The sequence below is a fragment of the Rhipicephalus sanguineus genome, chromosome 7 (genome assembly GCF_013339695.2).
Source record: "Rhipicephalus sanguineus isolate Rsan-2018 chromosome 7, BIME_Rsan_1.4, whole genome shotgun sequence".
Taxonomy (NCBI): Eukaryota; Metazoa; Arthropoda; class Arachnida; order Ixodida; family Ixodidae; genus Rhipicephalus; species Rhipicephalus sanguineus.
In genome coordinates this window covers 80,539,555-80,567,394 of record NC_051182.1, presented here as the reverse complement: position 1 = coordinate 80,567,394, position 27,840 = coordinate 80,539,555, and the positions used below count along the sequence as shown (strand labels likewise).

The following is a 27,840-nucleotide window of genomic DNA, read 5'->3' as shown; positions in this document are numbered from 1 at the left end:
GAATTATAATCACATACGCCGGTACGTCGATTACACACATAGTATGCTCAATACTCAACCATAATAAATGTACGAAAGAAAAAACATGGCTGATTCCTTCATGATAGGAATCAGTATAACATGAAAGTGAAACGCGTCTTCACAGAGGTAGTTGAGCGTTTATTGTGCTTTGATCTATGAGAGCTTGCACATTATCTATTGGTGTTTGGCAGCTATAGCACGCAGAAGTATACTCAGGACGAGCACGAACTAACAAGTTTCACAGTGGTTACTCTTTTGTGTTTGAGCAGCGGGTTCCTTTTGCAAACGCGGCCGCTGCAGCGAGCGAAGTGACCTTCTTGTGCTCTGTAACTTCAACGCAACCTTTGCGGTGAACGCACAAGACGCACAAGCCACCCCCATCACGAGATAAGCGCGCGAGCACGGGCGACCTGACCTTATAGGGCAAAGTACTGGTGGTATAGGTAGGAGGCACGCGCGCATCGCATCGAGCGGGGCGACGACACTTAAGGCGCACCCTTCGCGCCATCTCGCTGGTGATAACGAGGGCACGCTGAAGTGCCACGAGGCTCTGAGTACCGCCAGCTGTAAATGGTGTACATAAATAGCTCGCTGTTAGCGTGCTGAAGAATGTGCGCTCTGTGGCCGAGTCGTTTACCGCCGCCAACTGTAGAGCGAGGGGTCGTGGGTTCATTTCCCACCGACGGAACATTTTCTTCAATTTGTTTTCTTTGTCATCTCTTAGGGTACATTTTACATCATCCTATCCGTGACTGAAATACGTCAATGAACTCTCGGTGGACCCCGGCATAAAACACTTACGGTTTTAAAAAAACATATCTAACATGAACGAAACTTTGCTGAGAACTCGGCGGTTTTCGTGATAAATTCGTTGATGACTTTATCCAGAGACACCTTTTCCGTTCTTGCAGAAGAAGTACATAAGCGAAACAGGTCTGCGTCATGAGACTCCGAAGATATGTCTTCACTCGAAGGAGTGCACTGAAAGAGCACTCTCCTGTTACCGCCGATTGCGGTACTGAAAACAAAAGCTGCAGAAGTTTGACAACCTGGTCCAAAAGACTGAAAACTGTTTGAGACTAGGTCCTCAGTGCTTCAACAAAATCTTCAACAGAGCTTACACCTGCCCGAGAAGCACCTATTAGAAGGAATGCAAGCTGTACCACAAGCCTGTCTAAATCAAAATCAGCTGTTGTGGACACCGAGAGCTTCTTTCAGTTCCTCCTCTTTTCATCGCTGTCCACGTGCATAGGTGACGATCGCACAAGGATCTCATCACCATCATCATCATCATACTTCAGAAACGAGCGATGAGGGCCACAGAAAACATACTGTACCTCGAGCACGTAGGACAAGCTTTTGTTAAACATAGAATTGTTATGACTGCATGCTCGCCCATTTGATGTCGTCACCGACCATGATATGATGCACTATACTGGCTGTCGTCATTGAAGGATCCCTCAGGCCGTGTCGCCCGCTGGCCACTTCAGGTGCAAGGCTACGATATCTACGAGCTCTACCGCACGTAGATATGCCCGGAGTGACAACGATCTGGATCTTCTGCGCTTCGAACGATGCTTTCCGCTACGGCGTGCCTCATAATCATATTGTGGATTTGGCACGTAAAACCTCATATGTTATTATAGATTAAGCCACTGCAACAAGCGCATTCCTCAATGTTGCGCCTAAATGTTTATGATTTCCACTCTTCCCGATGAGATCGCCGTAATCATCGTGTGCTTCTGTTGGGAGTGCCGCCCGGCCAAGCACAGATAACGCGTGGTCAGCGGTATCTACATCAGACGCAATAAAGGTATTTTCAACGGCACCTTCCTTCAGTTGGCAGAGTAACAGCTACGCTGGAATGTGGCTTTTTGGATGCTACCATGAACTTTTATTCAGTTGTGCTGCCTTATCACCTCCACAGTATTTACTGCACCACTATCGTTGGCATGTGTATCTACGGATTGTCCTGTAACACTCGGTGGTTGGGATCTGGGCGTGCTGCGTGGATTTCGTGACGGTGGACCGTGTGCTTCCTGCCTGATTGATGTCACGGCGTCCGGACTATCACCGACAAACCAAGGCCAGCGACATCTACATTGGATGCTTGGAAGACCTCTAGAACCGTACCTTCCTCTACTTGGAGAAACGGCAGCGATGTTGCAGTGTTGCTGAATCGTTCGTTCTTTTTTACACAGGTATGCTGTAATCAGGGTCCGCATTGCTATCGTTCGGATGACCGCTTTTTGTTGATCCTGTTTTGTTCGAGCAGTTTTGTTGCTTTCATAATTTGTACTATTACGATCCACCCCTCATGAGGGAGATATCGAGCCTAACCCGACGCTCTAATAATTATAGTTGTTACCCATGCCCAAATGTCTAGAGGTTGGTTCATCGTGGCGTCCTTGGAGCATATTTGCAGGAGCATTAAGCAAGAAGTTTTTCCGATTCGACTTGAAGTTTATCTCGTGAGGAGAAATTCCTCGCCCCAAAACCACGATATGATTATGAGGGACGCCGCATTGGAGGGCTCCGATAATTGCGACCCCCTGGGATTTGTAACATACACCCAGATCTAAGTACACGGGCCGCTAGCATTTCGACTCTATCGAAATAAGGCCGCCGAGGCCCGGATTTGATTCCGCGACCTTCGGGTCAACAGTCAAGCACCATAACAAGTGAACCACCGCGAGTGGCCTTGACCCGAGCCTGGAGATGCCTGCAATCACTTCCGTCTGCGAAGGACGGTTACGTCAGATTAAGAAGAGACAAGAAGTCGTATGAAAAGAGCGGCCAAAAAAGTGTGCCACCATGCCCTACGAGCACAGAACGGCACATGGGTTAAAAAATGTGGCGTCACGTTACGATGTTCAGGTACTGTTTTCAGCCAAAAACAAGTTAGGAAAACTGTGCCCAATAGTGAACAAAAAGCATGACTAACTGAGGTCTAGCCAAACGAAATGTGGTGCGAAACACAGGGACGAAGCAATGCCCTGTGCACAAGGGGTAGTGAACAAAATACCATTAACCTGTAAAAAAAGTGTACATCGGGCAAACTGCCTCTATGTACGGCTAAAATAACATTCCGGAACCTTCAAGACCTGCACGTATACCAACCTGCCTTCGCACTGCAACACGTGCAAGCCATTGTTTAGTGATACGACAGTGCTCTTTAGACACAGTGATCAAACGACACGGGAATTTGTGGAAGCTTCTGCATTAAAAAACGAGGAGAGTCCTGTGTCAGTCAAAAATCGGTTTCTTTACACGAAAAAGAAGTAAACTTAATTAGTGGTATGTTTGATATTTTGTCGCTCCAGCGCAGTCTCTTCACGGTACAAAAGCCTTTTCTATTTTGCCTTGTTATGGGCCCTTGCCAGCTCCTCTGCGCATGTTCTTTATGCTTATCGCTTGTGTATAAATAATCTGCATATGCCAATAAATCACAGTTGATAGTCAGCGCTTGTTCCATGTATCCTTTTCTTCGGCCCGTCCGTCTGCACGCTGTTTTTGTCCATTATGCACCTTCTGCACCTACAACAAAAACAAGCGAATCGAATGCGGTCATTAGAGGTACTTGGTGACAGTCACTGCTCAACGAGTTTCTTTCCAGGGGCGGCTGATCTTCTCGAACTCTCTGGTGGTGCGAGAGTTGTTGGTGCGAGAGTTGGTGCGAGAGTTCTGCTGCGAGTGACAGTGCAGGTGCGAAAAAGAAATCCTTCAACACATTTTTGATGCCATTGAAGTCTGCGTAACTTCGATACAATCTTTGAAATTCGTCGCTAACTGGAGAGCAGAGCCGAGCAAGCTGAACTTTCAAAATTCCTGAATTATTAAATACGTCACTTTACCACATTCACAGTATGATTCTTTAGAAAGACTTGCATGACAGATCCATATTCTTCTGCAACGTTTAATACACTAATTGAATGGAAATGCTGTGCTTTACTGCGTGGTGTAACAACGTTCCAAACCAAGATATTCGAATGCATTGCCTATGTATTCAACATTGGTATCGTATAGGAAGATCGCGCTCAAGCTAGCCACACCCCGTAATATGAGAGCTTTCCGAGGGAGCAAATAATGCGGATATTGATCACGCGATAAACATAAGTAGCCCGGTGTCTACAGAACAAAATACTCGTATATAGTCTCAAATTATGATATCTTGCGAAACGAATCTCTGGGACACAAACGCAACACATCGCGCGAATAGATCCACATTCAAATAACCCTATGATCACGGCCACTATGTAGAATCTATCAAGCGCAATTCCTTAGATGTTTTAGGACATCTTTTGTGTCGTAAGCCGGAGCAGCTTCCTGTTACTAACCGCTAAAGTAAATGAAGAGAAGAGAAAGGAAAAGCGAAAAAGGGAAGAGAAAAAGAGAAGACAGGAGGGTGCTTTTGACTTAGGTTGGCGTGTGAAATGGGGTCAGTAAGGAGTAAAACATCAAATAAGAACGAAAACAAGTTGGGAAAGATACCTGTCCTGTATACGGGTTTTGTTCGCGTCCACGCGGTACAAGGACGGGAGGTGGGGGGTAATTCATTAGTTCGGTTAATTCATTACTCTGTTCAGTAATGAATTATTGAAGGTCAGGAAGATCACGCCGCTGTATTTTGCTCAAATACATACGACGCGTGAGTGGCAACTGAACATGCGAAGTGGAGCTGTTGCGAAGTGAACATGCAAAGTGGAACATGCGAAGTGTAATTCACTATTTTAACGCACTGTAGGAACAACACAAAGGACAGAATAACGCACGGACACAGCGCTATCTTCGAACATCGGATTTATTACAGTAGGTGCCACGCCAATAAATAGGTTGAAAAGCAGAATGATGACAATGGATTTTAGATAATATATGTTAGTCTTCGAGATGATGAGGACTGAAGATGTGTCAACGTCGTCAGTCAGAGCACTGTCTGCGTTTTGTCAAGAAAGTCAGTTTCTTCCTTTGTTAAGTCAAATGATGGCATGCGAACACATGCATCCCCCAACCCTGCAATCTCTGCAATGCACACCATCGCCATTTGTTGGAACCTGACAAGAGTCACGTTCCAACAAGTCACGACGGTGTGCGCATCAGTGTATGTATTTCGGGAATCGGTACTTAAACCTGAACGCAAAATATATCATTGTATTTGTACATTAATATTATATATATATATATATATATATATATATATATATATATATATATATATATATATATATATATATATATATATGTATATATATATAGTAGTGGTAAAAGAATCACGCGGACCCCGATAGAATAAGGAATGAAGAAAGAAACTACGACTTTCGTTGGTTCGGCACTGTATATTTTCACTAACGTTTCGGCTGGTGGACCAGACTTTGTCAAAGACTTCTGACAAACTCTGGTCCACCAGACGAAACGCATTAGTGAAAATATACAGTGCCGAACCAACGAAAGTCGTAGTTTCTTTCGTCATTCCTTTTATATATATATATATATATATATATATATATATATATATATATATATAACTGTCACTCGGTATACTTTAGGGTAAGAACAGAAACAGAAAGACAGCCGTAGCGGGATACCTTTTGCCTATCGCTCTAAGATAGTTATATAAACTATGTATGCAGGAAGTATAATTGGGTGTTTATGGCCATGCTTTCCGTTGGTGGTGTCTAAACATTTTTTCCTTTTTAATTTGCAGGAACAGCGACTCACAGACGAACCAATGTAAATCAGCAGACCAGGCAATAACCTCGCTGTGATTATGCATTCGGCTTCGTCTTCCAAGTTTTCTGTGACAAAAGTAAGAATTATTTTAACTTTTTGCTATCATGTCGGGGTAAAAAAATGGTTAATTGCACAACTTCAAAGCCCGTACTTCGCAGTCACGACCCGCCGGCGTATTTATTTTATCGTAAATGTTCCTACATTTGCTCTGCGTGCGGTGTGTTTTCTACTGCAAGCTATGAAATGTACAATAAGCCAATCTTTTTCACGAATTCTCGCTTCATTTGGTAATATGAATGGGTTGTAATTTATGTTTGGTGAATGGGTTGTAATTTATGTTCCAGATGATCACACACAGGGGGATTTCCTGGCGCTTTCCGCCCTCCGAGACACGTATCCCGTTTTTTCACACACAACGTAAGAATGTAGAAAACGTTCAAGGTGGCGTAATAAACTCTGGAAGACAGCAGATAACATGTGAACAAAAAATGGGTGGCAGTTGTGACCTCGACCCAGAAGCGTTCACTTGGTTGAAAGTTTACACCTACAGAGACCATTTAGCTGCCTTAGATAGTGTGCAGTTTCGTCAACCCACTAACGCTGAATGTCAGCACCTTGACGTTGGTTGCGGACCGGGAAACTTTCTTTCGGACTGCTTGCTTCCGCGGCTGCGTCCGTTCAGACGCGTCGTGGCTATAGATGTATCGCCAGATATGCTTCAACACGCCCGACGCCACTATCCGCAGCGAGAACTCTCTTACGAGCATCATGACATCGAAAACGGGGATCCAGACTCGTTACTTCACAAGTACGGCTCGTTCGACCGGGTCTTCGCTTTCCTCACATTCCATTTCGTGTCTGACTTGAAGAAGGGATACCACAACGTCCACCGCTTGCTTAAGGACAGTGGAGAGTGCCTGACTGTCAACTTCACAAGGACTGGCATAACAGACGTGTGGCACCGGATGTACCAGAAGCAAGAATGGAGGCCCTACCTTCCTGTAAGTCCTGATTTCAGTCGTAAAAATGTTTTGAGCAATGCTGCTATCTCCGCTATAACTGGATTACTGACGGTTAAGATATTTGTTGAGCAACGTTTTGAAATCCCCTGCATCATCTACTTCGCCCATGGTTTAATGCTACCTTTAATAACTTTGATGTATGTTTTACCAAAAAATGTTCACAGAGCTGGCGCATTCTAAAAGTGTTCTTCCTAAGAATAGACCTGAAATCTATCCAGGGATGTCAACTAAGCCACAGATGTCCTCAAGTTACGGTATTTTACTGCCAATGTGGAGAACTCCCTTACCAATTGGTTGCCCGTCTCATTCAGTAGCATGTATTATCGGGTTTCTATACTAAAGTAAGTTGAATCTCTGGTCTCGCCTTTTTAAACACGAAAGTGTTTTATGCCAGGGTCCACCAAGGCTTCACTGAAATCACTTCCGTCAATGAAGTGACGTCGGTAAAATGTACACTAAATGATGACAAACACTAAGCACAGAAAAATTTTCGTTGACTAGTTCGATGACCTTGGAATCGAAGCCACTACCTATCGTTCCCCGATGATAGATGCCCAGTCCTCTGTCTTCTATGCCACCGACGAACATGCGCAAGGCTTTTCCAGCGCGCCTGATATCTTTCAGAACTCCCTCTCGCAGTGATCGTTGGCCGAGCGGTGTCGCCGTCTACAAGCAGTGAAGTGAAGTACTGCATCACGACGGTAACGAGTGCTGACAAGGAGCGCTTCTGCAACTTCAGGCGCAAAGGAGGTTTTCAGTGCATTATTTTAGGAAACTCTACGGTCGGTGCAATGCGCCGTACGCGATGATTTCGTTTGGTGACGACGCAGTACATGCTTTTTATTTCGCATCTCATTCGTCGACAGAGTAGTGCAGCTTCCACATACACCAACGGCGTTTCTCCGCCGCCTACTGCTTCGAGTGCGACAGCACTGGATAATAAAGTCGTTATAACAAAGTCGCTATTGTTGTTCTGGCTTGAAAACCGCGAGACAATATTCTTTTCGTCTTATTCAGTTGAGACGCGATATTATTTATGTCAATGTCACTGGGCGTGAGAGCACACCGAATAGCGTCACCATCTGCTTTACTATAAAAACTTCTCAGCGCAAGCAAACGAGACACAGAAAGAGCGACTATACCGCCTATCTACCCTTCTGCAATCTGCTTCACAATCGCCGCACAGTGCTGTCGTGACCGTTGCGAGCTTGATTTGAATATTTATCAGACACTAATACTGCTCGAGTTTCATTACACTTCTGGTTAGCGTCTCATTTTGGGCAACCAGTTCCTCCTTAAGTAGTTTCAATTCATCCTACTTCTTATGGATAGTCAAAATTGTCACGCAGAAATTGAACCCTCACGTAGCGATGAATGTTCCTCTAGTGCTTGCTGAGCTATCTTCTTGATTGTAGATCTTAAATCATTAGCGAGAATGTCAAGATTAAAGAGAAGCTACGACTAACTTGATCCCTTTTCATGCCATCTCTTCATTGTTATTCGATAGACGTGTGTCGTGTTACTCAATACGCACGTGTCATAGTCATGCGCTCATGCATCTGTGAAATATGCCTTGCCACATTTCATACAGTGGTTTTCACTTTGGACTAACTCAGTATATCTGTTCAAGGTTGTTAGAATGATGCAGTTTAGGTCTAGTTGGCGGTTATACATGAACAGTAGTCCTCAGACAACAACGACCTTGACCCAGCGTTTGGCGCAAAGGTCTCCTAGTAAATTCGGCTTTGCCATGGGCTTCCCTCTAAATACTACCACTGATCTTAGTATATGGGTTTAATGTAGCAGTTGGTAGGCGCATTTGAGTACAGATCAAAGTCACGATGCCGCAGGCGAAGGCAAATGTTATCCGTAAAGAGATTGTGGAAACAACATATTCTTTGACAGTGGAGTAGCTCTGCTCCACTTCTCATGGTATTCTCATGGTATGCCCTAGCCTCTAATAAAAGCATGCTCTGTATTGGCACCATCAGTTTCGGCCACTTTGCTTCATCGAACTTACATGCAGGACTTGAGGGCGGTTTTCGCGGAGAGGTTCTGCTTCGACAGGCCAGTGCCTGAAAGAGAGCTGATGGAACGTGAGAAAAAGGCTGTGACTTCCGCTGGGCTGGATTTGATCTCCTGCAAGACTTACAGAAGCCAGTGGGTTCTTCCAAGTGTGAAAGCTTGTGTTGGTGAGTTTTCAGTATTCTAATGTTAAACGTATTTTCTAATACCTCATCGTCCACGAGAGAGATAAAGCACATAACGCGAGGAACAGCCACATCACATTATCTGTGGCATGAAAATGACCCTTACTGTACACCGTTGTCCTTAAGTCTGTGATATCAGTGCAATACAGTTCGCAGGCGATTGTTTCAAATGCGCTTTTGACATCGATGCAAGTGATAATCGCGCAAACACAGATGCATCCCGGCACGCCATATACACGCGCACACACACCACACACACACACACACACACACACACACACACACACACACATATATATATATATATATATATATATATATATATATATATATATATATATATATATATATATATATACTTATATGCGCATTTGTGTAAATAGGGTGTGTATGCAAGCTGCTGCATCATAGTTTTACCGGCGAAATTCCTCACGAAAGTATTGTTTTCTATCAGGCATTAGTCATATGCGTGCTCCTAACTAGATAAAGAGTTATTGCACATTTCGAAGCATCATCATGAAAATTAACAAAACCCTATTTGTTGTTCACCGCAGGAGGAACGCCTTTTCTAATGGCTTCCAATTTGCTTTGTCCTGAGTGAACTTATCCCAATTTATGCCCACAATTTCTCAACTTCATCGCCTCATCGAGCTTCGGTTGTGCTTAACAGCATTTTAACTATTCTGGTATGCACTCAGGTAGTCTTACTTACCGTCATTTATCCATGACTTGCGAAGGTCCACCTTTTGTCTTTACGTAAACTAGGAAGGAACGCAGCGCAATAAAAGAAGGTGCATAGAAGGCCGGCGCACACACAGCGCTGGCTTGCAACACTGCATTCAGAGGACGGGAAGGATGAACTCTATACATATGCCACGGACATGCGCCACAACCTGCAAAAAAACACGTATGGCAGCTCCCCTACTGTGAAACCTGAAGAAGTGCGTCGCACGGGCACCCAGCGACTCCCGTTCGTAGAGTTCCCACTGCTCCGTTTACCAAAGCGTCAATGACGCCAACGTTTGAGCTAAGCATGTAGGGTTTCTCCGGCACAAGTATAATCTTGTTAGGCAGTCGGTGTGCTACTCGGTGTGCGACATATGCACTAGTTGTTGCTGCGCCTTATCGACTTCCTGCTTCTTACGGCATTTGAGATACGCGTCGTCTGTAGCGAGTTCCGTCAGGTTGTTTCTCCCATCAGATGTAGTCACGTAGCGACGCAGCGCCGACGCAGGGAGAGGGACATTTGCTCGCTCGGCGAGGAGGTGGCGCCCTCTGTAGCGCTCCGCCGGAGTCAGCCTCATGTTTCCGAAACGGTTTACCTATTTTAAGTTCATTATTGTGATTACTTCTTGGCTACTGCGGTTAATTCTACCGTTTTAGACCTTGTTCGTTCATATTAAACCGGGGTTGGGCATTGCTAGTAGCCTTGTTATAGCCTGTATTGAGCGCTTTACTGCGCGCGCGATCACGCCCCATAAGATGGATGGACGACAAGCCGGTACCCTAAAGTGTTCCGCGCTTAAAAATTCCAGAACCATTTTTACTTAGCGTGGTAGCTAGTACAAGAAAACACTGCGCATAATAGTGTACTATTCGAAGAAGTCATTCTTTCAACGCGGTATCCTTAGTGATCTCACCTTCTCACAAAGAAGGAGGTTTCGCTCCTTTGAGTACTTTTAATGACAAGGTCATTCTTGCTATCGGCTCTCTATTCAAACGTGAGAATAGTACTTCCTAAAGAAAAGTAAAATCCCAGGCCAAGAGGCTTTGTGCTGTTTTAAACATTGACAAGTTAGCCAAGTCTGTCCAAAAATCAGCAGATCATACTTTGAATTTTCTTTTTACACCTAAAACCCACAAGAACGACTGCCCTCTGCGAGTAATTGTAACAGAAAGAGGGACCAGGCTGAAAACTCTCGCCATATTTTAGCGAAGTAAGGTCAATTTAATAACTGTTCACGACCCTTTTCTGGTAAAAGACTCGGACACGTAGTCAGGTTTTTAAAAGAAAATATAAGCGGCTTCGGGGCCTTATCTGTAGAAGTTCAAGACCCATATTATTCCCTTGCACATGGCGAGATGTTAAAATGTGTAGAAGAATGCATTGACGGTTTCAGTTCAACTGCATTCCAGAACGCAATAGGCATTGCGGATAGTGGGTTTCTGGATTTGCTGACAATATACCTCAAATAGGCTGTCTAGTGGGAACAATGACAGTGAATACAAAAAAGTAGCATTTGCATAGGGTCGTGCTTGGCGCCCACCATTAATGACACTTACCTCGCCATAAAGACCAGAACGTTCAACCTCACCTCGATTGCCCTAGTTGCCAAAGTGTTCAGATATGTACATCATTTCTTGATTTCCATTTATTGTCTGAAGGAGGTGTTTCAACGAGCTCCAGAGAAAGTGTTAAATGTGTTCAGGCAGAAGTTGATAATGTGGGAGCTGACGCATGAGCTACCCGAAAAGTGCTTTTTAAGGTTCTTGAACATGAAGCTGTGCCTCTCTAGCAAACATGTGTGTTGGTCTTTTGAACCAAGGAGCGGAAAACTGCTTATATCATTCAAATGAGCACACTGAAAATTAGTCAAAAGAGGAATAGCTACTCTGCTCCTCGTCAATGCCCTCAGAACGTTGTGTCGCATTACATTCCAAAAACATTTGACGCCTAGGTCATTCGTTTGTTATCTGCCGGGTATACGCAAGCTCTAGCTTCAGCTGTTGTGGAAAAGCACTTAAAGGAAATCAGGTGTGGTGAAAATGACCGCGTACCACGTGCGCCTGTTAAAAAGAAAAGGACTTGTAGTACTTCTGCACATGCATTATGTGTCGCACAGACTGAAGACTGTAGGGCAACGTGCTGGTACGGCAGTAGCCTTTTCGGCTCCAGAAATGTTGTGGAAGCTTTGCTAGTTTCCTTCAAGTGCCAGCCTTAACCGTTGCTCTGCGAGTCACAAAAAGTAGTTTGGGCCCTGTGTCACTGGCGTGGTATACATGAAGACAAGGAATTTTGAGGGCTCGTTTCTTTGTTCCGCGTGACCTTAATGAAATGTCTGGTTCTTCTCTCCTGTGGGAAGAAATATGTAGGACAGTCCGGCAAATCCTTACAACACGGTACTGTACAACATTGTCCAGTACAACACGGCAGAGCACAACACTGTTCAACACGGTCCAAGGCCATCTGGGCATTTATTGCCGTGATTGCGGTTGTATGCCCTTCTTTGACAAAAGCGAGGTACCGACAAGGAATAATTCTCAGTTGATGCGTGAAATCATTGAGGCAGACTTCATCAGGAAGTTCGATAGGACGTGCATCAGTAGTCCTTCGATAGCGCTTTCATCTCGTGAAATATCATTTAATAAAAGGCCCTGAATGTCATATTATTGTGCGCAGTCTTTGCTCGTTCTATCTACAAAATTAAGCAAAAATGATTCTGTCATTTTCAGGTGGTTGTGGAGCATGTCACTGGCATATGCATACAGTTAGTTCTTCCCGTCCTATAAATAAAGTGTTGGAAGCCAGCGCTGTTTGTGCGTCGTCCTTCTTTGTTGCAGTCTTCTATTGCGCTGTGTTCCTCCAGATGTTTCACCAACATGCCCAAGCTTCCACACTAAGTCAGTTAGGATACAGGCATTCGTCAACGCTTGTGCGCCACGCGTGCTCTAATCGCAAGCACAGCCTACACACACACGAACCGAAGTCGATCGATGGTTCATGTAACGACTGTCGTTCATTTTGGACGCGTCGCCAGATATGACAGTAGCGCTTTTCCGCGTTTCGTTTTCTGTTTTGCCGGCAAAATTGGTTAGATTTTAGCCCTTTGTTAAAATTACCTGCACCCGCTTTTTCGAAATGTCAAAGCGGCAAGAAAGCCTGCAATTCTGCCACTCGACCCGGCCGTCCACCTCCATTAATTCAAACTCTAACCAACTTGACTTTCTTTCTTTGCTGCTGTAATCCATTTATCTAGTCATGCTAAGATGCCTGCCGCCACAGAAGTAATTATGAAGGCAGCGAGCTAATATTGCGTTTCTGTTATTTTTTACGTATTTCGGACAATTTTTAAACATCATGTGTAAGTCATGCCGGAAGGCCACTGCCTCCGGCATGTTTTCCACTGAAGATGGGTGGTCTCCCGTTCTAGATCTCGATACGTCTCCATCAATAAAGTGTTTGCAAATTCAGCCAACAAGCCATACTCTAACAAAATTGTGACGACCCTAAAATACGGCAGTGACGCGCACGCATTACGGGATGTGCTGTGGGGCAGACCTTCGCCACTTAGTATGCCAATGTGCCGTGTTCGATAAATAGGAAATTGCCATACACGCTTTGCAGTCAATAAACTACCGGGAAGCGCTGCTTACGGATCTGAACACGCAGCGATTACCAAAGCGGTCTGATCAGGGTGGTTTAAGGGGTCTGATAAAGCACAGTCCTAACCGCACACCGCCTAAGTACAAGTGATTTCTACTTAATGGAAGTGGAGGCACCAAGGTTCGAGGCTATAGAAAGCCTTCTGCTGGCTTCCTCTGTAATGCAAGGACACTCAGCACAAAGTGTTGGATGCAGCAAACGTTTACAATATATTTTAATTACCTTCCAAAGTGTGAATAAATACTCATTCTCGCCATTGAGACACAATGCAAGCGCGAATGACACCGGAGTCACTGCGTAGGAAACGTACCGAAATCTTTAGTGCCGTCCAACTCGGCGCCAAGGAACCGTAACTGAAAGTCATTCACGTAAATAAGGCGAAATAAATTATTTAACCCAAATACATGAATCTTAGAGAGTGCATCATGCTTCCTGGAGCAGTAAGAAAAGTTTGCAAGAAAACATGCTCAAGCCAAAAGTTTCATGTCACCACCCCTTGAAATGACTGGAGGCTCTAAGCAAGACATCGTGAGACATCGTGAGACATTGTGAGCTGTTTTGTAGACAGGCAACGCCGACATGCGCCTCTCCATTTCTTAACCCTTTGTGGGTTCGTCTATATTTTTCACATGATAACAAAAAATATGCCTGTGGAATATCAAAATACCACACTTAGAAATAGTATGAAACAATTTTCACCAAAATACGACCATTAGTTTACGACCAAAAAGTGGGACGCATGTGTCCCATTGACCCATGACGGGTCTTTGAAAAAGTGGGACAACACCTGTCCCATTGCCTCATGAGCACACCATGCTGCAATCCTTTCGCCAAATTTCTCGCACGAAAAGGCTCAAAGCAAGTGGTACAGAGCGGCACCTCATAAACTGTGCACAAAAAAAACTCTGGCGCAACACATTTCCGGTTGTGGTACAAAATGTGCACTTGTGCCTGTTGTGCTTTGCCAGCAGCTCTGTCCGGCCTCTTCGCGTACACCAACGGTTTCAGCACCTTTGTGCATCTTGTATTGGTGTAGATAACGACGAGCACCTCAGTTACGCCTGAATTTCCACCCATCTATAAAATTGCGGCTATTAGTCAAGGCAAACAACATCAGTGTTGTGCCACTGTATGCCCTGAACCCTGTAAATGCATTCGTGAACTCCATGCATGTCTGAGGCATTAGCTTTTCTCTTAGATCTTGTACATTCGTGTTCTCGTTCACTTCCTGACTGTCTAGAGCATCGATCTCGACATCATTTTCTTTTGCCTCTCAATTTCAGGAACAGCGTCTTGTCACAGCTTTTGGCCTCATTACCACTGGTACCGTAGTCGTAAAAAAGGACAAAAAAGAATTTCAGCACCTTCTCCATCAGAAAACTTGTCTTGCGATGTAATAGTGCCCAAAAAACTTGAAAAGTAGTTATGGGGCCTGTTTGGTAGTTAGGCTTAAGAAGAAACTGCTTCATGTTTTGTTCGAGTGCGCTTCGACACGATTATTGGCCGATAAACTGCTCCAATTTTGAAACAAAGTCCATAGATTCATGGTAGAACTACTTCTCTCGAACTTCAGAAAAGGAGAAAAATACCATAAGTCTAGAACTTTAGCTATCTTGCACGCAAGTGAACAACAATTGTAAAAGAATTCTACAGAGCAAAACGAATTTAAACTCAATGCATTACCGACACCAAATATCGTAAACGCGCAAAAATTTTTTTCACGGTTTCTTAAACGTTTCTAACTCACGGCAGCAGAAAGTCATAGCGCTAAGGATGACGTGCAGCGGCGGAGGAAGCTCTTACTGAAGAAAAAGTGTAACAGATTCCTCCCATTATTACTCAAAGGGTTAATGAAGGACTTCCGTCAATCAATTTTTCGTATGCTGTTAGCATGTTCTTGTTCCAAAGCGTCGTATTTCTTCCGCAGTGCAGTGATAATTAATCTGTTCTAACGTGACATCTATGCTGAGCAATTTGTAGTGAACAAGGTTGTTTTACACTGGTCACGTTGAGGCCGATTTTCGGGATCACCGAGATATTGTCACAACAATTACCTTACCTACTACTGCTATGTCCAGTACTGCGAGTGCACTTACGCACAGCAATAATTCCATTTGTTTTGGCTGAGTAGCACGTTACGGGCCCGGTTTGTTCGTCCAGTGTCATATGTCGCACAGTCACGCTCACAATCAGGTGGTCAATACAGGCCTAAAAGAAGTCTTCCGATGTTCAAAACCGATTAAAATAAAGGAACAAGGTCTAAAAAATTATAATTACGCAAGAACCAAGAAGTAATCGCAATAATCAAAATAAGGTCGCTAAAAACGCTTCAGAAACGTGCGGCTGACACCCGCGCCGAGCAAGAGAGGGCGCCACCACTTCGCCAAGTGCGCTATTGCTCCTTCCACCGGCGCTTCTCCAGGGCCTTCGTCGCTGCGTCTCAAGGTAGAAAGAACCTGATGGAACTCACTGCAGACGGCACGTATCTCAACTGCTGTAACAAGCAGGAAGTTGATCAAGCGCACCAAACAGTAGGGCATGTCTCACACCAAGTTTGCCAACCTCCCTAGCAAGATTCTACTCGTCCCAGGGAAAGTCTACATGCTTACCCCAAACATTGACACGTTATCGACGGTTTGATCAACAGAGCTGTGGGAACTTTACGAACGGGAATCGCTGGGTGCCCGTGCTACGCACTTCCTATTAGCCTAGACGGCCTAAACAACAATGGAGCTGCATTTAGCACAGGATTTAGAACTACAACAATCGTTACAGAAGAACGACAATTTTGTTTATCTATTACATATCTTTTGAAGGGACCGACAACTGATTTTTCCAGACCTATTTTTTTTACGACGCGAAAGAAAGCTCACCCTTCGCAGTGTTTGTAGCTGCAGTAGTTAATCCCAAAAGCATGTAGTTATTTTACAAGCAGTATTTTTCGATCTGAAAGGCTCTAAACACGGACGGAGCTTTCCTCCAGCAACGCTGAGAATTGATAGCGATGCCGCCAGCCCTTTTCGCGATTTGCGAAAGCTATTGTTGTTCTGCTTTCGCGGGAGTTCCTGTAACTATGCTTAACTACCTTCATTTATAGCTTTTCAACTATTTTTGAAAATAACAAGCTGTTACAATGAGATGATGTGGCATTATACACCTTCCCTGTATTTGTACCGTGTTGCGTACGCATGCGTCCAAGGTTGCCTGCGCCTATGTCATGGGTGGCTTATCCCGCTGTCGTTACTCTCTCGATGCACGAGCCAAGCCAAGTCATCGAAAACATCACTACGCATATGCGCGGCCGCGCCGAGTAGCCGCGCGCGTCATTTGTAAGACGAGGTGTAGGTAGCAAAACTATGTCGCTCCAAAATCTTAGCGACCTGGAAACTGCATGCATGGTTGCATGCGCACGCTGAAAACTTGCTCAAGACGCGCTGACGAGCGTGGTATCATTACGTCACGCGAAGGCAGAGCCACTTTAATGCATACTACTAACGCTGGCCTATATATACATTATTTTGGAGCAATACTGTTTAATATAAACAAACGAACAATATTTCAATACTAACAAAAAAATCGTCGACCGCGTTCAGCAATCAACGGTCACGTGGCCGTCTTCATGGGATCATTCATGTCTTTGCCGGCAAGAGGCGCCACAGGTCATTTTTCGCGATTTTCAATTTAGAAATAAATATATAAATCCGTCTCTCAATGAAAAAACAGGGTTGGTTTGAGTCAATGCGACGGACCATCTTTACATCAGTGGAGTCAACTCATTTCATATTATGGGCAGTTGTCGGTCCCTTTAAGTCAACTTGTTATGACACAACCTTCGAAAGAAATTGTTCATTACAGGAATTCTATTTCACCATTGAAGTCTACTAACTGCTACTCCTTAAGTCGGTGCAACGAGTGCCGATTGGTTGTTCTCCTTCCTGCTTATTTTCCCTTTTCAATCTTGAGATATCTGAAGTGAGGTCTCGGGAGAGAGCTTGGCAAGAATAACATATTCTTAACAATGGCTCACGCCACGATCGCGCAAACACCCGTCGTTCTCACTCAAGATGCCGGTGACTCTATTTCTCAACACTTTACAATTAATGCAATGTGAAAAGAAATCACCGCCTTGATTAAATGTTCTTCGCGTCAGCAACGGCTACGTGCTTTAAAAAATGAGGCTGTAGGCGGAACTGCTCGATTCAAAAGAAAGCATCAATGATCAAGCGTTCTTTTCCGCGGTTGCTATGGGTTAACGTGATCTTTTGTCCGTGAAAAAAAAACACGAACCCGTTGGCATAGAGATGGCCACTAGTGACTTTCTTATGGGCTATACGAATACCTAATTTGCTAATTAAGTGCTAATGAATTCACGACTCTTACGTCTTCTTTCGCAGATTTGTACGTGCCACTGTTCAAGCTGAATGCCAAGGTTCCTAAGGAAAAACAAAGTGAATTTGTGGACGCCTTGCAATCCACAATCTACGAGGCATCAGGCACAAGCGCTGGACGCATCGTGTTCAACTATGACAGCATTGTGACACACTCTCAGAAACGTCAATCATCACTAGCTTGCCATTCGTGCAGAAGATTGGAGTATGTGTAAACAAGTGGAACTCTTGAAGAAGTGACAGCGATGATAGTGCTAATGGAATTTCTGTAAACTGTAGCGTTGCAGCAAGAAAAATTAGAGGGCTCGTTTTTTTTGTTTCTTACAACCTTACTGAAAACCAGCAGATAATGAAGCCAAGGAAGGCGTAGAGGACCTTAATTCTGCTGTTCTACGTGTATTATGGCAATTGGGTTATAGATGTGAATAAAGTAAAGGGTATGAAAAAAAAACATCCAACCGACAGCGCTGCAGGCCGACGAACGACCACTGTACTGTTCGCAAGCATACCTGCAACTCTCATTCAGAGAATGAGAACTCCAACAAAATTTGTTTCAAATTCCGGACGTTTCAAATCCTCACACGCTTCTTCAGAGGTGAGAACGAGCTGCCACCGCCGATGTTTTTTTTTTCTTTTTCCAGGGAAACAGCGCCGTGTCGGTTAATTCGATGGTGAAAACGCTCGCAGTGCTACTCTGCCGCTTCGCGTTCAGTTGTCGGAGGTCACTTCTGCGTTTTCTTTGAAAAAGAAAGCAACTAACGGCGTTGGACGCTTTTGGGACCGTGGCACATTAAGCGTACTTCAGGAAATATGAACCGTTCCTCAGGAGCATTGCCCTGCATACCAAAGCGCCGAAAGCGTCTATAAGCGCTGCTAACATCGGGCCTTAGTCTCACTCCTGAAAAGGAAGCCTGTGAAGATTTGAAACTTCGAGAATTCGATACAAATTTGGTTTCATTTCTTTCAAACTCAGTGGTCCCCTTCCTGCCTCGAGGGCCACCATTGCTGATCACCAGTCATTTAAGAACTTCACAGCGAACATTGAATAACTAAAGGAACCTTTTCCTAACGTTGTTCTACCTGCATTCACGAACATCATAGGTAACATTGTATATTTAGGTGTCATTCATTAGTTTTAGTAAAGATGTTGCTTGCCTGTATTAACTCCACTCCATTGAATTATTCTGTTTTGCTTGTAACGACGCAGCCCTATATTGCTGCATCGGCCCTTAAGCGTATGTTAAATAAAGACAGGCAAATATTTGCCGAATGTCTACCTCTAACTCTCACTGAGCTATGAATCAGGGCGAAAATGTGAAAACAATATACATTTGCATACTTCGGCGTTTTAAATTATAACATCTGGGATTACACGTGTTAGGCTAGCATTGGTTCAGTCTTCCCCTACCCATCTCTTTTTTCTTGTCGTGAGTGCACACTAGAGCAGAAGGAATATACAAATCAATACTACTGTGGGAAAGGTAATGACACAACTCAAGGCGAGCAAAACAAGAGGACAGATGAAAATAATTCCAAGAGCTCGATTTGTAAATGCTGCAGAGAAACGATGAAAATGGTAGGTGTCACTTTATGATAGCATACAAAACTCTATATGTGAACGTATAAAAGCGAAGTGAACGGAAAGAAGTGCCTGATAAGAAAAAAATATAACTGCCTTAAGCAGCGCACAGAAGCCAAAAGCTACAAGTTCTCTAACATGAACGATATCTTAAGCTAATGTAAGGCGGTCGCCATGTTATCGCACACTGTAACTTACACTAATCGAGTGCGAGTCAATTATGACGTCTGGTAATGAGGTTTACTTACGATGAGGTGACTGAAAAACAAGAAATTTAGATTTTTACATTAATAAATAAATCATTTTCGTCGCACCACTTGGACACACTGTAATGTATAGCTTTTAATTTATTTTAGTGCTATTACATGCGCCATCGAATGAATTAACCGTATCATCGGCATAGTAAACTACGTGAGTCATGCCTCTATGTACTGTCGAGAAGGTTACTGATGTGAAGTAAAAGTACAGGACCATGCAATGAGCCTTGAAACAGGCCTTAATAATTTGTTTCAGAACAGAATAAAGAACCTGATATGTTTAGGAGCTGGTGGGTAGTTGTACGTGATCTTCGGAACAGCACCACAAACTTAAGCAGCCCGGACAAACAATGAAACAAATTCAGCGCATGTGTCGCGAGTATCTTTGTCCGTGTTTCTTACATTTGCGTTTCTATTCTCAAAAGCTGATATGTATATTTTCTGTTTTCGGTTCAGGGAAAAACTATAAAGAACATCAGAGTTCGATCTGAAATGCCGTATGCTTCGGAGGGTATCGGTTTGGCCTATTCAGTGTCGGTGATCCATAGCGCCGTTTCTCGCACGAAATCAAATTTGACACGGGCACAGAAAGATGAAACATGCACATGCACACAATTCTAAAGTTCTAAATGAGGTTTATTCGAAGGGACGCCACTAATAAACGCAGAAGCACACTTGTGAAAAACGGCACAGTTACACCGCAAGGGTGAAGCAATGAATGCGATAGCAACAAATTTTAATGTTATACGAAGTCAGGCCGACAGCTAATTCATTTGGATCCGATCTCGCGCAACTGTACACAAAACGCCGGTGTCGAATAATACGGCCGCTCCAGGGAGAGGTGCCCTTTCCGCACAGACTCTTCGCGTTGAGAGTGCAGCACGTAGAAGGGTATACGAGTCGTCCGCTGATGGCTGCCGAGATAGCGCGCGCGCCAGCGATCTCATGACCACGCCCTTAGAATTAAATTTCAAAGTTTTTGCTCTAGCGACACCCCCCGAGCGGGGTGATGTTATTTCATGTGCCCTCCAAGCGACCGGAGTGGGCCGGCTCATTTGATCTCTGCTTCAACCACGTTCTCGCCTCCGCTCGCGCGCTTTTCCCCGCGGTAGGACATAGGGTGAGAGGGAGGTGGCGGTTGTTATTAATTAGGACTTTAGACGTGACATGGCAGTGACGGGAACGGTGACGACGCCGGCAAAAAAACCCGTCGAGAGTGCTGATATAATTGCTATCGCAATAAAGAAATGAGAGCAGGATGCACACAATACAAGATACAGATACTCAGTGCTTCACTGTAATAGCTCGGCGTGGAAATCAGAAAATAAGCTAAAACACCTAAGCGGCTGAAATGTCATATCTGGCGGATTTAGCCACATAGATAAAGCAAGGACAACGTTAGTTGAGCCTTCAGCGCTAATGCAAAATAGGCAAGGCTTCTGTATATTATACCTGTGCAAATATTTGTATAAGCGAATTATAAATATTTTCGCATAACTTTACAAAGGGACGAAAGAATAGAGAGGGGACGATAGTCGGAAGCAGCGTGTCAACGTTTTTAAATACCGTAAGAACTTGAGCTGTATTTAGACAAGAAAAGTACGATCATTCAAGGCGATATTTACAATGAGAGAAACTGGTTCACAAGTGACATGGACTACACGTTTTAGGGGCCACGCTGAAATGTTATCTGTACCAGGCTGGTCTGTTTAATATTTTTATTCCTGTACACCTCTCGTCAGGCGGGAGAGGAAGAGAAAATAAGGAATGATTAGAACGATGCAGGTTACAATATGAAGTGGCATGTGATTCACTGAAAATTTGGAAAAACTAGTTACAAAATGCGCCGACACTTTTGCTGTCACAGCGACACATTTCCTAGGCCTACAGCCCTCGCTCCCATAAAGAACGTTTACCATACGACTCGTCGCACACTAACAACTTAACATACGACTCATCGCCCCATATGAAGTCCAAATAGATAAGATCCCTCCGCGCATCGTATGTTCTATCGCCGGTAAAAACGCACGAGCAGGCGCGACAAACGCGGCCGAAGCTGAAATTAAACGAGCCGGCCCATTTCTGTCGCTCGGAGGGTGCATGCGATAACATCACCCCGCTCGGAAGTCTTGCCGCAGAATCAGACAGGAAACGCCCCGCCCGTCTTTAACGTGCAAGACAGGACGCGAAGGGGGGGGGGGGCGTGTGTCGCGCGAGAAGCAACTTTCAACTTCGATGCTAAGGGTGCAGTCGCAATCGCTGGCGCGCTCTATCTCGACAGCCATCACAGCGGACGGCTCGTATACCCTTCTACGTGCTCCGCTCTCAAAGCGAAGTGACTATGCGGACAGATCATCTCACCTTGGAGCGGCCGTATTCTCTCACGCCAGCGTTTTGTACTTATCCGAGATCCGATACGAAACAGTTAGCTGACAGTCTCACTTCGTATAACACTACAATTTGTTGCTATCGCGTTCATTGCTTCGCCATTGCAATGAAATTGTGACTTCTTTAGGAGGGCAATAGCCTCAATTTGCCTTTATTCTGCGTTGATGTCTTATTGTGCTCACAAAATGGAGAAAAGATTTTCCTACCAAGTAGAGAGGCCACGTTGACCCAGACAACCTTGCTCTATCATAGTAGGAGCAGCGGAAACCCTTCTTCAAAAACTGAAGGGCAGGCTGAAAGCAATGCCACCGGTGGATAAAAGACTGCACATCGTACCGTATATGCACAAAGTCCCGAACACTCTAAAGAAGGTGGCCAACAGGTACAAGGAACCTAATAATACGATAGCGTTAACGAGCTCGTTTCACAGAAATTCCGGTGTCGGTGACGGCGGCGGCGGCGTCGGTGGCATTGGTTGTGAGCAAAAAATAAGCGTTGTCCGCGAGCGAAAATTCAAGGTAGATGCAACTGAAGATAGGAGCCTTAGGGCGTGCGCACTTCGGCTTTCCTTGTGATAAGCCTTAACGTCTCCACATGGAAGCGACGGCAGGCTAGCGATTTGGAAGGCGATACGAACACGTCCCGATTGCGCGATCACGTTCAGCTCTTGTTACCGCCGCCTCCGAGGGAGACGGGGACGCACGGTGAAGAGGACGAAAGCCTTTACCTTCACCATAGGTATGTCATGTGTGGGGGGCGGGGGGGGGGGGCGAGCAGATATCGATATCGCGTTGAACTCTTAAAGGCGAAGCTTAAGGGTCCCCCAATATTTCTTTTGTTTGTTTTCTCGGCCCCACGGAAGTTGGCCGGCCTGTGCCCATGCATCGCAGCTGCGCAAACGCTGACCCTTTGTGGGGAAAAGCATACAAGAACGTATGTACCTCGCGTGGCGTTCTTATAGTCTACGAAAATCCTCTAAAGAGACACTAAAGAGAAACAATGAATTGGTTTAGATTGATAAAGTGTGCTCGGAGAACTCTTGTGTAGTTTATTTCACCACCATAGGTTTATTATTAGAGGATAAAGCCAAGTTCGAAGTTTCGTTTTTAAATTTCGCGGCGAACTTTGTAATTCATGACGTAAAAGATTTCAAAGAGAGTTTAGCATATTTTGGCGCCAGTGGCTCGACGAAATTTCCACAAACTCGTTATGTCAAGTCTCTGGCCCCCTCAGAGGACAATGTACTTCGATTTAACCAATTAGGAACTACGTAGGCCCAAGCAGGCGCCATCAAAAATATGTGGCATCACGGCAAATGGTGCGGGAATTCAAAGGTGGCGCCGCCACCTGTATTTTCTTTTTGCGCGTTTTCTCGCTTCTTAAGCGTCTTCTCGCAGCAAGCGTGGTGTTTTTGGTATCGTGGAAGACTACTTTACTAATGCGAAAAAAAATCGTTTTGCTCTTTAGTGTCCCTTTAAGTGCCGCAAAGTGTATATCGTCCCCATTGGCCGCTGCGCTGACAAGGCAAGGAAACAAGAGCTTTCGATTAAAAATGAGATTATTGCTAATTTGCCTATTCCCTGTGAATCCTGCATGCGTGGGTCCGGTCTTACAAATATTCGCATACTCGAAAGGAGCAGAATACTGTCGCACGTAAACTGTTGGAGGCCAATTTTATCAATGCGAACCGAAATGTCTGTATCGGTGATACCTGTGTTACCCTAAGTATAGCGGAACCGCAATTTTTTGAGAGCCTGATTCCATAAACATGTGATTGCACCTGATTGTTCTGCTCAAATGTAACTGCGCACCTGGCTGCACTGTATAAAAGGAAGCTTTTCTTCAAATAAATCTATATTCACGGATTCGCGCGAGCACACAGAGACAAAGAATAGATACACAAAGACGAGCGCAGTATAACCAACTGGCTCAATTTTGAGAAAACCTTCACTTAACAACACTCCGATCTGCGCGACCAGGCAAAAAAACTCGTCAAAAGCGTACATGGCACAGCCCGTGATCACATGCCTTAACGTACGGATGACGACAGCAAAATTTCTTTCTCAAGCAAGGCAACAGAGGTGTTGCTAACACACTTTTGCTTTTGCTTGTCAATGTAAAACGCTCCACGATCGCCCTCGAAGTTTGATTGCGATGCCTGTATTCAATGGTGATGCTACTAAAACAAGGCGTGCATGCGCACTCATTGCAATGCAGCGCTAAATGTGTCTTAAGGCGACCTTTGAGACTCGACATATGTTCCCTTACCTTCGTTTTTATACATCTGCCAGTCTGCTTTACGTACACATGACCACACGTCAAAGGAATGTTGCGCACTAAATTGTTTGCACATTTGACAAACTGATGCTTGTGTTTATTACTAAATTCTTCCTGTACACTGTTCCGTTTCTCACATTTCTCGTCAACCATAGCATACACAAATCCGATTTTGTTCTTGGCCGAAAACACCACTTTGACTTCGTAACTTCCAGATATATTTTTAGATGCTAAGCAGCTTTTGCTCGGGGCTGTGTCCGTCCTTCCATTGGCGACCGTCCGCTCGGGAACCACTTGTGCTGGCACGCGCTGGCGCGTTCGGGCCTATGTAAGGGGCTGGGTAAGACACTGTGGCCTCTCCCCCTTACCCTCTCTCAGCGATCATGTGATGGCGTCGGGGAACGAGATTCTGCAGACGCGCGATGAACCAACGCGTTGTATCCTAGTCAGAACGCGCTGGCACGCGCTAGCGCCTTCGGGCATGTGCAAGGGGCTGGGTAGGACGCTGTGGCCTCGCCTCCTTGCACTCTCTCAGCAATCACGTGATGGCGTCGGCGAACGATATTCTGCAGACGCGCGATGAACCCACGAGCTCCCGCGTGGCGTGGCGATGAACCCGCGTGGCATGCTCCAACACGAGTTCGGGACGAGTAATAGAAACAGCAACTACAGTGAAATGATAGTGTGCTCCACTTGCAAGGACGCGTTAACATCGTGCAAGGTGCCCGTCGTGAAGTCGACCCATGCACTGCTCCGCATCCCCACATGGTTCCCTTTAGTGGGAGATGGTGTATTTTCATTCTGTGAGGTAGCCCGTGTACGTAAATTAATCTAGTTGCGAGGTGACGCACTTTCCTGTCCTTTGGTATTTTCTTGGCTTTGCGTTGCCTCTTACCTTTTGCACAGTATGAACTCGCTAGCCCAACAACATGTTGTATTAATACTATTGCGCAGTTTACACGAAAGTGGTGAGCATTTCCACTCAATAACATAGTGCTTTTGGGGATGAAGTTCGGCCAGGAAACAAATGGACAATAAAGCACAGCCATACTGTGACCGCAGTTGTCGAACTCCTTTGTTGGGGGTCAAATGTGTAGACTAGGTAACCACACGACTTATCGCGCATTGCAGCCCGAATTATAGTGCTCGAATAAATTTCACAACGAGCACCGTTATTCTCGTTGGGGACTCAGCCTGAGAAAACACGGCCTAACTTGTTAAAATACAAAACACAGCTGTAAACACACGTAGACACAGCGCTCATCAACATTCCACTGAAAAAAAGGACCAGGCGTAATACTTACACGTATATATAGTAGGCTCATAGCCCACACTATATTCACATACGTACGTCTCCGATAATTTGTTGTTCACAGAGGCGGCACTGAAGGACAGAAAAGAACACGACCGTTGCTGTCAGCATTCAGGTAAATCGGCCCAACTGGCCCATACCTGCGATGTCTGTATGCGCCGCCCTCTGCGTATTTTGTCCGCGCATTCTGATCCTCTTGAGCACGGCACAGGGCACCGCGAGCGCCCCCAATATGCATTCGGGGTGCCCCTGTTAATATTAGCCCGAATCCCCACGCGTAAGCGGGCGTGTCACATGGTATTTTTTTTTTGTATTTTGCCGGCATCCGCAGTAAGCAGAAAAATAATAATGCTTGATAGATAGAAAGTTAGAAACTGGGTAATCGTACGTTTTACAAACCGATCTGTATCTTCCGCATTAGTTTTTTTGCCTAGGGTCGCTACTTAAGAAGTTAGTTAACTACTGTTGTCGAAATAAACAATTAAGCAAAACAAAAAAAATTGTGACTTACTACGTGCAAGAATCAGTAGCATGCGTTTGGTCGAGTCGTCATAGATTGGGTTGGCATATTTTTAAACTCTGGCTGAAATTAGCTGGGGTACCCTGTTTATACCGTGTGTCCCAGCTAACTGTGCCCAAAATATCAAAAAAAACGAGAGGTGCAGGAATGTTGTACCTTTTGCATATTAGCGGTAGTCCTGCGAGCTTCAAAGCAGTATTTTTTGCATTAAAAGAACTTCGAAATTTATTATGAAGGTGAAATTCATATATGGCTAATCGAGTGAAGATGAAATATTCTTGAATACGGGATGTCGCTGAGTCAAGGTTTCGATAAGGGTGCCCCAAACTGGGGCACGCTAGTGGGAGAAGGGTTCCCGAATTACCAAGGGTCGTGTATCGCTGGAATAGGAACTTTAATGACATATTAGTGCATGCGAAAGTAAAGTCTCGTTTTACTGCCCACGTAACGCCGTGTTCTTGTCCCAGACGTCAGCCTTGCAAACACCTTCAAAGTAGCATTATAAATGAAATGACCTGAATTTCTTACGTCCATCATATAAACTCTAGTTTTACCTGCATATTTCAAACGTTATCTACATTATTTACACGTGTTTATATTGTCAGATACAGTACATTTGCGCCACAGCACAGCCTGTCACTATTAGATTAAACGGGCAACGCGCGGACGCGGCGAACAAATTGCCGAAAACAGTGGCACAGCCTTTTAATGTGGCAGGTCACAAGTTCCATGATCTCAAACTTTACATGCACCAGTCAAACTCCTCGTCACTCAGGGAAATAAAAAGTCACAGTTTTGCCGCAAGGCGAAGCAATGAATGCGGTAGCAGCCTATGTTACACGAAGTAAGCCTAGCAGCCAACTCTTTTGGATCCGATCTCGCGTAACTTTACCAAACCATGACCAGGATTTGGGGACTTAAGCACGTACCGCCATCTCTCGTCGGTGACTGCGGTGTCCTGCCGTAACTGGACGGGAAATAGGCAAAAAAATTCTATCTGACGAAAAAAGCAAGCTATCAAAAACGACTCGGGGTTCTATACAGTACAGACTTATTTGAATATTCTGTTAAAATTACAGTATCGCACCACAAACCGTGTGGCTTACCGGAGTGTTTAAAATTTTACAATAGGGCCCCATGTGTTTCTAATGGGCGGTGTTCAATTCTCCTGGGAAGCTGCACGCTGTGTAGTGCAATACTGCAATTTTACCGAAACGTTCCAGCAGGTCTCTAGTGTATAGAACCCCGAGTCGTTTTTGATAGCTTGCTTTTTTCAGGAGATATGATTTTTTTCCCATTTCCCATTCAGTTATACCAGGACGCCGTTGCTACCCCCAAGAGATGGCGCCACGCACAAATGTCGCCAGATCCTGGGAATGGCTCGCTAAGGCGATTGTGGTCCTTCCTGCTGTTTGTCATCTCAACAAAAGGTGGTGAGACCAGGCCTTGTATGCAAGTCGTCTAGCGATGTCTATCGAGATAGTGCCTGCGCCGTGCACGCGACCGTGCCCTCGTGGTCAAAGTTCGCTGTTTGCCACTTAAAAGTGTATGGAAGCCAGCTCGTTGTAAGGAATCCATCTAAAAAAACAGTGCTAATTTTCATACGAACAAGGGAAGAACACACGAGGACGGGCGCTGCTGCTGGACGGGAGCGGCGCCCGTCCTCCTGTGTTCTTCCCTTGTCAGGGTGAAAATTACGGCTGATTTTTAGACAGATTCGCAGTTGCTGTTCGACTGACCCCCCCCCCCTGCTCG

At 44.9% G+C, this 27,840-nt stretch overlaps 1 protein-coding gene across 1 annotated transcript; it reads left to right on the top strand.

Annotated features, from left to right (window-relative positions):
* The first annotated feature begins 6,114 nt into the window (after positions 1-6,114).
* On the top strand, positions 6,115-18,112 carry LOC119400745 (juvenile hormone acid O-methyltransferase-like). Its single transcript, XM_037667718.2, has 3 exons — positions 6,115-6,749; positions 8,797-8,962; positions 17,759-18,112. Exons 1-3 carry the CDS (start codon positions 6,237-6,239, stop codon positions 17,965-17,967), a joined length of 888 nt encoding a protein of 295 aa, XP_037523646.2. The 5' UTR covers positions 6,115-6,236; the 3' UTR covers positions 17,968-18,112.
* The last annotated feature ends 9,728 nt before the right edge of the window (positions 18,113-27,840 follow it).

Excerpts from the sequence above, each read along its gene's own strand:
- LOC119400745 (XM_037667718.2), top strand. The coding sequence starts at position 6,237 with ATGGGTGGCAGTTGTGACCTCGACCCAGAAGCGTTCACTTGGTTGAAA. Across the intron at positions 6,750-8,796 it reads AATGGAGGCCCTACCTTCCT|GACTTGAGGGCGGTTTTCGC; the intron begins GTAAGTCCTGAT and ends ACTTACATGCAG. Across the intron at positions 8,963-17,758 it reads AAGTGTGAAAGCTTGTGTTG|ATTTGTACGTGCCACTGTTC; the intron begins GTGAGTTTTCAG and ends CTTCTTTCGCAG.